Source organism: Eurypyga helias, unplaced genomic scaffold, assembly GCF_000690775.1.
Source record: "Eurypyga helias isolate BGI_N326 unplaced genomic scaffold, ASM69077v1 scaffold15140, whole genome shotgun sequence".
Taxonomy (NCBI): domain Eukaryota; kingdom Metazoa; phylum Chordata; class Aves; order Eurypygiformes; family Eurypygidae; genus Eurypyga; species Eurypyga helias.
The window spans coordinates 48,247-60,474 of NW_010225234.1; the positions used below are offsets into that span (position 1 = coordinate 48,247).

Below are 12,228 nucleotides of genomic sequence, written 5' to 3' on the forward strand. Positions count from 1 at the left end.
GCTCTTCATGCGGCTCCTCGAAGCCGGATCTTCCAGAGAGACCAATTCCTATCCTGTCGCTGGTATGACAAGGCACTGACAGGCTTTTAATTTAGCTTTCCTTGGGTGAGCATGGGGAATGTGACAAAAACAAAGCTTTCCATTTTTCTAATGAACATGAAAGTTTCTGCCTTCCCCTCCACCCACAGAACAGCGACGGCTGACAGGAGTCCAAAGCCAAACTGAAATGGGTCTCGCTTTTGTTTGTTTGTTTTTGTCATCCATAGCCCAAACCCAACAATCGAGGCCTTGCCAAAAGCAGAATTACCTCAGTTGCCTTCAGCCACCATACAGGCTTGGTGCACATACAGGCAAGCTGCATCTCCACAAGTGTTCTCACTAAATGCTTGTTACCATGCTAGGAAAAGTGCGTTGTCGGTATGAAATCACATTGACTTAGACTGGTTTACCCCTTTCAACCACTTTGTGTTTCAAAAATGCAGTGCATTTAATTTGTAGCCGGTCTTTCATTGCTTTTTGGAACAGCATCGCACCAATGCACCCCTGCATCTGTCTGCCTGAGGGCCCAGGGACATCAATAATAAATGATCGCTCTAGGGAAGGTGGCTCTGGGTTCAGGCCAGCAGGTGCATTGGGGTAGGGGGGCTCGTGTGGGCAGGGGGGACATAGCAAATGGGAACTGTAAGTTGCATTAGTTCTCTTCCTGCAGAAAGAGCTCATGAATGTTTAATAAACTTCTTGCCCTTGCCATAGATGAGGTCTTGTTAACGAACTGGAGGGCTGGAGGACAGGTATTGTGTCCGTTACTATAGCACCACCTTGCACAGGATCTCTGCGTGAGAGGCAGGGGAGGGAGAGAAGGAGGGAGAGAGGCACTGAGGGTGAACCCCGGCCAGCCAGCCTGAGGTTTGCCGTGGTGCAGGCAGTAGCACCCTGCCTGGGGACACCGGCCCTCGGCAGCACCTCCAGCCTGCCAGCTGCACCCTCCGGACAACCTGCCCCATCCAGGTCCCTGACCCTGCACCAACCCACGGCAGAACTGCTGCAAGGGCATTGCTGACTCCCTGAGCGCTTCCCGGGGGCTTCGCTCCAGAGCCCACCCCGACTGACTTTCTGGCTTTGGAAGAGCTGGTTTGATTCCCACCCCCCCCCTTCCATGCTCCTTTCTTGAGCAACTGGTTGTAATTGCAGAGGTCACCGAGGGAACCGGCAAAGGCTCCTGAGTCTGGCATCGGGAAATATGACGGCAGAAGCGAATGCGTGGTAGCGTAAGGGATTTACTGAAGAATAAAGACAAAATGCCTCTCAAAGGGTTCGGTTCGCTGAAGGAAAAATTTTTTAACCCAGGAAAGGAAGAGGTGAAGAACACCGTTAGTGACTCGCTGGGGAATCTGAGAAGGTAAAATCCAACAGAAAATTCCCAGACAGGTCCATTGGTTCAATTTATGAAAGAGAAAGGAAGTATAGAAAAATGTATAAATGTAACAGAGAATTTAGAGTTGCAAAATTAAAATCTGAGTGCAGATAGTGAGAGACACTTTGCTGCAAGACAGATGTAAAAGGAGCACTGTTACAGCAGCGTATGACTGTAGATGATAGAATACTTACATTAACTTATTTTCACCTTTTTATGTTTAGAAAATAGTGTTCTAATATTATGAAGAGCATGAAAAAGTGTTTTAATTTAAAAACTTTTAAATACTTAAATGTGAACAATTCTGTGGTTTAGCTTGCATGAGAAAAACTGATGATTTAATGGGAATTAACACTCCCAAATGATGCCACTCTTGAAATTAGACTTAATGTTTCTAAATGACAGGGGCTTATTTGAAGATCTTGTTCTGAATCAGTAAGAGAAAATGTATTAAGTAGAGATGTGTATGTGTGTGTTTACTGACACTAACAAATTAGAAAAAGGAGAAGCAGCTGTTTGCTAGAAAAAAAAAATTATCTGAATCTGACAGTTAATGAAGCAACAAAGGGAAAGATTTTTATTCTGTGATAAATGAAAACACAATGTAACAAAAGGCTGGTTTCATAAAAGGAGAGAGATTTCTCACTTAAATGGAAGATGATTGCTATTAGTAATAACCACCGACATTTACTTGTGTAATCAATAGATGAGAGCCAGAGGATTCAGTGGCATTTCTTGGTGTTAAGAGTTTTAAATCTTTGTAGGGATCATGCCAACATTTTAACTGAAAGTAGTTTTAGTGATTGGATTGCATTTGCTTCCATATTCGTCCTGTTACCTTCTTTAGGAGATGCTATTTTGAATCGAGATACTGTTTTTGGCACACCTGAACATGCCTTTGTTCACAAGAAAATGTATTTTACAAGTATATACTACAGCATGTATGTGCAAGAAAATAAGCGTGTGTAGTTTTAAAGACATCACTAATATGCACTGATACCTTGCCAATTACAGTTTCTATGCTATGTGAACAGGGTGTGTGTTCCACAGTTTCAACTTAACTTTTCTTCACTTAGAGTGTTATAAATTAATTCCAATTTTTTTTTTTTTTTTTTTTTTTTTTTAGTTTTACTTTGAAGATATTATACAGTGATTCCAGGGATTCAATTTTTCTTTCAAACCATCAAACTAAGTCATTTATTCAGCCATAAATTCCCTTTGTTGTGGGCTCTGCTGGCCGGTGTGACCAAACACATGCAGGGTTTGTATTTAGCGAGCAGTACGCTGGGTCTGCTGAGGGGAATGGTATGCAAACTTCAGATCACCTGGATTACCCTCCTCTTGTAGCCACACATGCAGCATGTCACGCTGGCTCCTGTGCAGTTGATAGTAATGACATCCAACTTCAGCACCATTGCTACTGACTCAAACCAAACCAAATCTGATTCGAGATACGAGAAAGTTTCCTGGAAGTAATTATTTCCTAGTTCAAACATTGATATACCAGTGCCTTTTTCAGACGTAGTAGCCAGTGGAGGGAATAAGCCAAACAACAGAAGTTTTTTTACTGTGTATGCAATCAGATCTAAGTAAGAACTGCTGCAAGTTTAGCAGTGGTTTAGGAAATGTGCGGTCATATTTGAAGGTTTCCGTAAGGAATGAAGCATGCATGTGTTTAACTTGAACTTCAATCTCTGCAGTTTAGCCTACAAACAAAAGTGTACACTTTGTTTTTTACGTGGTGTGCATATGTGTTGTATCAGCTGCAACCTCGACTTGGCTCTTCATCCAATCCAGCTGCTTAGATACATTGCAAAGCAGCGAAGAATTTGGTTTCTCTTCTAGCATTTGATAGGTGGTTAATTATGTTAATGCACAATCTTGCTTTGTATTAATGCACATTCTTGATTAGGTCTCTGAGGATGATGCTACTGACTGCCATAGGTTGATGTGGGATCTAAACTAACAAAGCAGGCAGAAAAATAAGGATTTGGTAAATATGATGAGTCTATGCTTTCCTACCACATTTTCCGGTGTCTTGCAAACAACAGAACAGATCCAGAAGTCAGAGTCTGGCAAGACCAGATGCCAGATACCAGCTGCTCCATAGCATTTGCCTGCAGATAAGTGCTAGTGCTAAAGCACAAGCAGCATACAGCAACTTATGGTCTCCCCACAGGTGGGTAGCAACCTCAAAATATTTTGTGGGTGCTGCCAAACAAGAGTCTGCCCACAGGAGCTTACTTTGGGTTAGCTGGAACCTGGAGGTGAGGCAAGGGAGACTGGACTGGTGAGACCTGAGAAGTGCCTTCTTTCTAGGTTGTTACCAACAGTTTTGTTTGCGAGATCCTAAAAGACCCCTTTGGTTTTAGATTATCATCATCTGGAATAAATTCACTAAATGTTTTAGAAAATAGCCCTGTATAAAATAATTTTTTATGCAAAATTGGGTTTGTTCTTGATTAGTAAAATAGAGAGGGGCAGCAAAAAGCAATTTAGAGGAGTTGAGGCTTAGTTGAGTGATTATCAGAGTTGGGGCTCTGCAAGCCTTATAAGTTTCCCAGAAAATAAACCTTTTCCTTCAGAGCTTCTTGGCAGGTACAAACACTTTAGGCCGTCAGTAAACTTAGTGTAGTCAAAGAAAAATTCATAAACTAAAGTAAAATCTCAGGCTCTGCCTACTTTGAGGCTTTCAGGAGTCTTAGACCAGCTATCAGCAACTGTGGTCTTACTGATGAAGTGGGAAGTGACTAAGTGGATTTACAACTCAATAATGTCGCTGTTAATGTGAAAAGTTGTATGGGCCATGTCACACAGCTGCTGTATGTAGTCTGGGCCCTAGTAGGTGTAGATCTGGCTGCTGCATATGCTCCTTGATAAATTAAACAGCCTAGACTGCTGAAAAAAGCAACTTGAAGCTGGGCAATACATCCTTGGCATTGGACAGGGCTTCTCCACCCCTGCCTTAGTCCTCTCAGATTTATCCTTTGCACACAAGCACAAGGAGTTCAGTACCACAGGCTGTGCAGCACTGTGGGGATGATGTGGGGGCCCAGATTCAACAGGCTTGTGAGTCATGGCAGGGCCCTTGTACACAGATGTTAGTGCAAGGGCACAGCACACGTGCAGCGCTGCGCTGCAGCACCCATGGGGCATCCCTCTGGTGCACTGAGGCTCTGCCGGGGACAAACTGCGAAGCTGCCCTGCAGCCTGGGAGTACAGCACCTGTGAGATGCAGTCCCATGGTTTGTACATTTGAGACACACCATGAGTTTCACGCAAATACCGTGCAGAAAGCAGCTGGAAAGGTCCCATGCGCAGAGCAGTTTAAGAGAGTTTGCCTGTCAGTACTGGGATTTTGTACCAATGCATCAATTGCAGGATTGGGTGTGGGCAAATATCACCTGGGCAAATCCCAGGGAAGTCAATGAGGTCTCAGAAAATTGTATCTGCCTTTGGATAAAAGATACTTTTTGATAGTCAGTGTGTAGGTTTCTGAAGTTATGCCAGGATCATCAATATTTGTTGCATGTGATGACTGGATTTGTAGTTGTGAGATTTGGACATTGTCTATGACTGTGTTATAGCTGCCTGTGAAAGACTGTGATATCTGGTAAAAGTCTTTCGAGAATGTGTTCTAACACAACGCGAGTATTAACATTTGCCTGTTTTTGTAGAATCTATGTGGTTTTAATCAAAAGAAACGGAATTATTTTAGTCCACCTACTTACCATTTGAAGTAATAAATAATTCCTATGCTAAAATCCCATTAATACAGATTGGTGAATGTATATGTGTTCTAATGATTTTATTAATTACTGATAGAAATTTTTGAAATTTCTTTCCTTTTTCCAAAATTCTGTATATGCCAGAGTAAAGTCATCCCATAAAGAAGAGGAATTTTGCATACAGTTATTATGACATTTGAGCACAGCATATGGACACAGACACTTTCTAATAACTTAGCTCTTCTTACTTACCAAGTGTTCTGTGTTTGCTGAAAAGAGGAAGCTATTTGATGTGGAGACTGAACATTTCCCATGCTTTAGTCAAATAATTAGAGGAGACCCCTGGCTCTGAAGCAGTTTTCTTCTAAATCATCAGTGTAAAAGTGAAAATTTTGAGTGGCACTACCAAACTATATGGATCAATTGGAAGATACATTTCTCAACTTTTCATGGAGTTGCCATGCCTTCATTATATACCTGTTCAGTACAATATGGCCAAGAAGCTAGGTCAAACACTGGCTCTGTGAATGTCTGCATTTCATCACAGCTCCATTTTTGGGCTGCTATTACAAAACATTTTCTTCAAGACAAATCTGCTACAGAGGGATTAACGTTAAGCTTTAGGGGTATGAAAAATACTGTGTGAATTTGGGGTCATGGACCAGTCCTCAACCTGCTTTTATTAATGAGTAGTTGATATCAATAGCAAAACAATTAATTTCTCTGCAGAGGCAATGCTTGCCCATAGTGCTAGTCCTGGCTCACCACTTTTAACAGTGAATTCGGAACAGAAGGATGTTGTACATGTCTGTGTGAATTCACAGCCAGTTGAAAATGTCCAGATCAGAACAGATGTTTTGGGTTTGCATGATGTGTGTAATCTTTGCCAGCTGCCCAAAAGAATGCACTAATTAAAGTCTAATATGTCTCTCATAAATAGAGAGCCTGGTAAAAGTAAAAAATGCAAGGGATTGTTCTTTGATTTAATTCAGACTGTCTTAGATTCTGTTGAAGAAAGACAATTAAATTACTCCTTTTGGTTTGTTATCTCTTTTGAGATTATTTTTTAACAGTTCTAAAAAATAATTATTCAATTGTCTTTTCGCTTCGTGGGGTCTTTATTTCTGATATGTTATTCAGTTTACACCTACCTATATACATAGCATGGAATATGTGGTGTCTTCTTTTTCAAGCGCCTGGCTGCATTACTCTGTACTCTCATTTCACTAACAAATGCTCCTTCCTTGCCAGTGAATCATAAGATCTCAATCACCTTCAATAACACCGCAGTAATATCACATTTCCTGTGTTACCTTGCTTTAATGCAAAGTCTTCCCTCCAGCCTGACAATGAGCTAATGATCTAACATTGCAGTAAGCACTGCTTTGAGCAAGGGGTTAAATCAAATAACCCCCAGAGTTCTCTTCTGGACCAAAATACTCTGATTCTAGTGTTTCTTGGAAATGTGAGCTAATGGACTCTAACATGCTTTTTTTCTTCTTGCTTACAATAAGGCTGGAGTAATGGTTCGATGATTAGATGTAAAAAGGAGTAATATAGTAAATGATGCACCAGTTACCCTGTAGCTCTAAAGCCTAGAAATGCTGAGATTTTTTAAGTGAAATTTCATGTGGCACCCCAGGAAGCCCCATACTTACCATCTATATTTACAAAACCTGTAGCATAGATTACTATCTGTTAGATTCTGGGTAGTACATCAGATTTACAGCAACTGGAGAAAGCTGTGATTAAACCAACACTGTTGTCCCCAGGAAACCCAACCAGCTGCTGTGGAAGTGGGCCAGGTGTAGTCCATCCACATATGCTCTGGAAACATTTCTTTATAGCCAATTTTTATATGGAAAACCAAAGTGCATTAGATTTCTAACACAGGTGTGTGAAAGAAGGAAATATGTTACTCCTTATAAGAAAAGAGTGAATGAAATAATTTCATCATCTTGTATGGCAAGCTGGGCTTCGTTTAGGTAACGTAACTGTTCTTATTCTCACAGTGCTGAGAGTAACTCTATGACAGACACAAAAGGAGATCATCCTGAGCTCACTGTTCCAGAGCAATGCCAAAACTGAAAGGCTTCGTTAGGTAGCTGCTGATCAAGGCCTCCCTTTAGTAACCACTTCACCTTAAGTTCATGGGTAGTGTTCAGTGGACTAGCCATGTATTCACAGCTAACCATCTGCCTAAGTGTTTCAGCGTGCCAAAAACACCATATTCTGCATTTAAAACAAAGGCACGCGAAGTTAATGCTAGGAAAAGAAGCATTTAGCTCCAGTCCAGGGGAGGATGTTCAGTTCTTTCTGACCTCACCTTTTCTACCAGAGACATTCCCTGGTCCTACAACACAGGATGTTAGTATCTCCAATCAGACTGGGAGACCAAATTAACTTTTAATTGCACTATCATGCAATTTCAGATTACATGGAAGCACTATTTTGTTTAATGTGAACCTCTCAAGTGGTGTGCGTGTAGGAAAAGGAAAGGCTGGATATGCAAAGCCCGAGGAGCTGTGCTCCCAGTGTTAGCTGTAGCTGGGGCAGCCTCTCTCAGGGTGAAGTGGCCACGTACCATTTGTTCCTATCCCAGGTAACTGGGAGAGCCTGCATCCCTGGCCCCTTTCCTCCCGATTCCTCCCAAGCACACCGCAGTTGCCACACCAAATTTGATCCCGGGCAAAGCCTTCAGTCTCAGTTGCTGAGGAGTGGTGAATCAACAGCCCAGACAGCCACCGTCTTCCTTTAGATCTCATTTAATATTAACTATTTTACACAAAGAGCAACGTGTTCAGCAATGGGAGTTGCAGGGGTTCACTTTGCCATGACCTAAGTCCTTGTGGTGAGAGGGTGTTTCAGAGAAGAGGGGACACGTGGCTTCAAATCCCTTCAAGAACAGAAAGTCTGGTCCTGGCTCTTTTATGCCTTAAATGGGTACTTTTGACACCAGAACCTCTTCTCTTCAGTATAACCCTGATTTTTGTCTCCCAGATGAAAATAAATTTGCAGGGAGTTTTGGGGCTAAGCAAAACCGTGCTTTGTCCTGTCTTTGCCCTTTGCTTGAAACCTACTGCCAGCCCTGCTTAGTGGATCTAATTAGAAATCGGTTTCTTCATATGCATATTTTCTTAACAATCAGCAGGATTTATCACAACAGAGCTGAGTACAGCTCTTATAATTACACTCATGAATAGCCTGTGAGCATCTTTCTAGCTAGCTGTCCGGCTAGGTGGCTTGGATTTCCAAACTTCAGAGGTCATTCATGAAAAAGGGCAGGCTATGCTAAGCTTTCACAGCCTGCCCAGCATCAACTCATCGCACTGCCGAGAGATGAATGCCTCTCAAGGAGGTGATTTAGCAGTCAACTGGAGCATGCAACTGCCCTGCTACATTTCAGCAAGTTCTACTGGGACAGTAGAGCATTTTCATTTTCTTTCTTCACCTGCTTAGGAAAATCGACGGCACCAACGTAGAGGAGGATCACATTGAGCTGATGGAAGAGGGGCGGCCCGTGCGGGCAAGCACCCGCAAGCCGGCACCATGCGACTGCTACTGCTGCGGGCTGCCCAAGCGCTACATCATCGCCATAATGAGCGGGCTGGGCTTTTGCATCTCCTTCGGAATTAGGTGCAACCTGGGCGTTGCCATCGTGGAAATGGTGAACAATAATACTGTTTATGTCAACGGAAAACCAGAGCTGCAGGTGAGAAACCATCTTCTTTTCACTATTCTGAGCGGACCTCATTGCAAAATTATCAGTGACACATATTGAGGTTCTGTATACACATAGATCAACAATGGAAGCAGGGAGGCACGTGAGTCTGGATACACATAGATGTGTAGGTGCTTAATTCCTCTTTAGGTCTTTAACTCACATGAAAAATCTGTAAGAACTAAGGATCTGCAATGTCATACAGGATGTAAGTAGCAGAAATGAGAACTGCCTTGGCTTGCATGTCTATCAGGTGCCTGATCTTTCTGTTGTAGACAGATTTTGTTGTGGTGGCAGAATCTGTTACTATTTACTCTCAGGGAAGCACGCTCTGATGCTGCTGCAGAAGGAATGATTAATTGTTGTATGTAGCACTGCACTCACTCTATTCAGATCAGTTGATGACTTTCAAGACTAAAATAGTCACTGGCAATAAGGCAACAGGTTTTTACAGGTTCTTGACAATGTGGATTCCTGCCTAGGGGTATTTGGAGCTAGGTGCCATGCTATTTCCAAATTTGCAGAACGTGGCATGTGGATCACAGCACCTGCCTACAAACATTTAACAATGCACCCAAGGAACTGCAGGTTCAATGCCTATCTTAGTTTCCCCAGTCCTGCCTTGGCACACAGCTGCGGTATCATGAATCCCTTTATGGACTTTGTGAACTCCAACCTCATTTACATTTGCTCTACTTGTTGATTTATTTTTTGATACTTTTAAGTTATTTTTGTCCTAACAAATCATTTACAGGAATATTGACTCCTACCTGGTGGTTCCTCACGTGCTGAGGTCTAGGGGGAAAGTCACTACAGAAGGACAAAGTATCATCAGACCCTCTCAGGGAACAGTCTTCCCCCAGGTCATGGATACCCTTTGCTTGTCAGTACATTCCCTAAAAAAAACACACCTCCCAGAGAGGCAGATACCTTTTGTCATGTTTCTAGAGATGAATGAAAAGCTGTGCAATTATTAATCAGCTTTTCTCCCAAATATTTTAACTTTTGGTAAAGATAATTGCAGAAAGTGTCTATAGCAAATTTCCCAAGTTAAAAGTATGCCTGCCTGCATGACTCGTGGTCACGGGGGATATTGATCTGCAAAGACAAGGGATGATGCTTATGATTCTAGGCCTGCAGATTGAATAAATCTTCCTTCCCACATTATGCCATGGATAGTCCTTCAGTGTGTTTGTCTCCCCTTCCTAACTGTCAAGCAGGATGTTTCTAATCAGACTCAAAAAAAACCAGAAAGGTTTACCAAAGTGGATTAAGAGTTCCCCAGCGCTTCCTCATCTGCAATCTCCTCTGACCAGCTCCTCCTGCTTACACTTGCCGCTGAATTTGTATTTATTCAGTCTAATTCCTGCTCCCTGGGGTTCCACTGTGACTTCTTAGTTCCATGCTTTACCCTGGAGCAAGAGAAAGGGTGTGCCCACATAGGTGGGGAAGCTCAAAAGAGGTAGTTTGAGGAAATTCGGGCAAGCTCATCTCAAGAATCTCAAATTATTCTGTTTGGGCAGGAGCACCTCCCGATACAGGAACTTCTTCCATGTCTCATGGTAGTTCTGTCTTCAGAAATTAACACTACCTAGGAATTAAGCTGGAAATCAGTAGAAAATCAGGTATGTAAAACAGAAATACAACACAGAAGAGGAAAGCGGGTCTTTTGTCAGAAGGTATACAGATGGGGAAGAATATCCTTTAGCCCTCTGTAAACATGCCTGGTAATTAATGCCATCTTTCTCCCTGAAGGTCAAATGATGAGCTATTTTTTAGTTTGCTTGTTTGGGAAAAAAATTTCAACCTACTGAGGAAAACTGGTTCTTCTTTTTACACACAGAAAGTTGTACTGAAAAAAAGGAATGTTAAGGTTTATCACTTTTGTTTTCATTTGTCTGTAGTGTTTCGCTGAGTGTTTTACTTCAGAGTCTAAAAGGTATTTGTGCTGCTTCCTCATATGATGCTTAGCTGCCTTTCCTTCCTGTGTGATTAGCATAAAAATGACCATGAAGCACAACGTTGCAGTTTCTCTTTCCTCCAAAAGACCTCTTCCAAACTGAGGTTCAAGGAGGAGAAGGTGACACTGACCTTACATTTGTGCGATTACACTGTGCCAGGCCCTGTCTGACCTCCCAGAATCGAGGGCAGGAGGGGCACCTTGGATCCACCTTTCTTCACTTCCTCTATGTTTTGCCCTGGGCTTTGGCTGTCCCTCCTCTGAACAAGGTGTGTCGAACAGGCTCATCAGAGAACAAGAATGTCTTTGTTCACAAAGAGGCTTGAGAAGGCTGAAACTACTTGGTATCCAAGGATGAGGTGTGTAGTGAAAACATTTCTCTTGGCTGCAGACATTTCTGACTAGGCACCATCTATGACTGCCCTGTGGGTGGCCTTCTGTATCCAAATCCAGCCCTGCAACTGGCATCACTTTTAATAAAAGATAAACTAGTCAGCTAGCCAGTTTTACCTAGGTTTTTTTTTCCAGATTTCCTTGTCTTCAGTTGTTACCCCCACTCCGATACCACATTCACCCCTTTTATGCTCCCACACCACTCAATGCAGATGGTGGATGGTCAGAGTTTGGCCCTGACAAGAACGTGGATAATACAGGACCAGCCGAACCAGGCAGCTGATCAACCCAAAGGACCTGAGCAACCTTGATAATCATGGGAAAATGAACATGGCCATTGAAAGGCATCCTGTCCTTCTTATAACACCACATTTATAACATCACGTTTCAGGACTAAGCAGCCCAGGGGGAACACAGTGACAAGTGGCAAAAATTAAGGTCCAGCATTAGCTCTTTTCTGGCTGAAACCTTTCTCCCCTCCTAACCACCTGACCAAAAGCTAAGAGCAAAAGCAGTAATCTCACGTGGGAATTTGCCATCCTTCTGCTGTAACTTGGGGGATTCATACTCAGCAACATCACTGTAAAGAGACTTCCTTGATTTGGAGGATGAATGACTTCCATGTGACTTCCAAATAGTGGTTATCTTACAACAGGTATGCTTCATCTTGCAGTGGCTTATTTGTTTCCTTTACAGAAAGCCCAATTCAACTGGGATCCAGAGACAGTGGGACTCATTCACGGCTCTTTTTTCTGGGGTTACATTGTGACACAAATTCCAGGAGGGTTCATCTCAAACAAATTGGCTGCTAACAGGTAAGAAAACAGTAATCAAAAGAATTAAGCATTACAGTCTGATGACTGTTTCACACTGCTTAAATACTATGTTCATGCTATGATTACCAACATAATGAATTAATGGGTCTCAGGAATACACATCTGAAACTGAATGTGCAGTATTTTTGTTTATAACCAAAAATGGGAGAATATTTTTCCATTAGGGTCTATTGCTG

At 42.4% G+C, this 12,228-nt stretch overlaps 1 protein-coding gene across 1 annotated transcript in view; it reads left to right on the top strand.

The window, feature by feature from the left end:
* Window positions 1-1,267: 1,267 nt before the first annotated feature.
* The window catches only part of SLC17A8 (solute carrier family 17 (vesicular glutamate transporter), member 8), a 30,200-nt gene continuing 19,239 nt past the window's right edge, over window positions 1,268-12,228 (top strand). Inside the window, exons 1-3 of the mRNA XM_010148743.1 lie at window positions 1,268-1,399; window positions 8,602-8,854; window positions 11,913-12,031. Of these exons, the coding sequence (XP_010147045.1) occupies window positions 1,299-1,399; window positions 8,602-8,854; window positions 11,913-12,031 (473 nt within the window). The 5' untranslated portion in view covers window positions 1,268-1,298. The remainder of the gene's footprint in view (window positions 1,400-8,601; window positions 8,855-11,912; window positions 12,032-12,228) is intronic.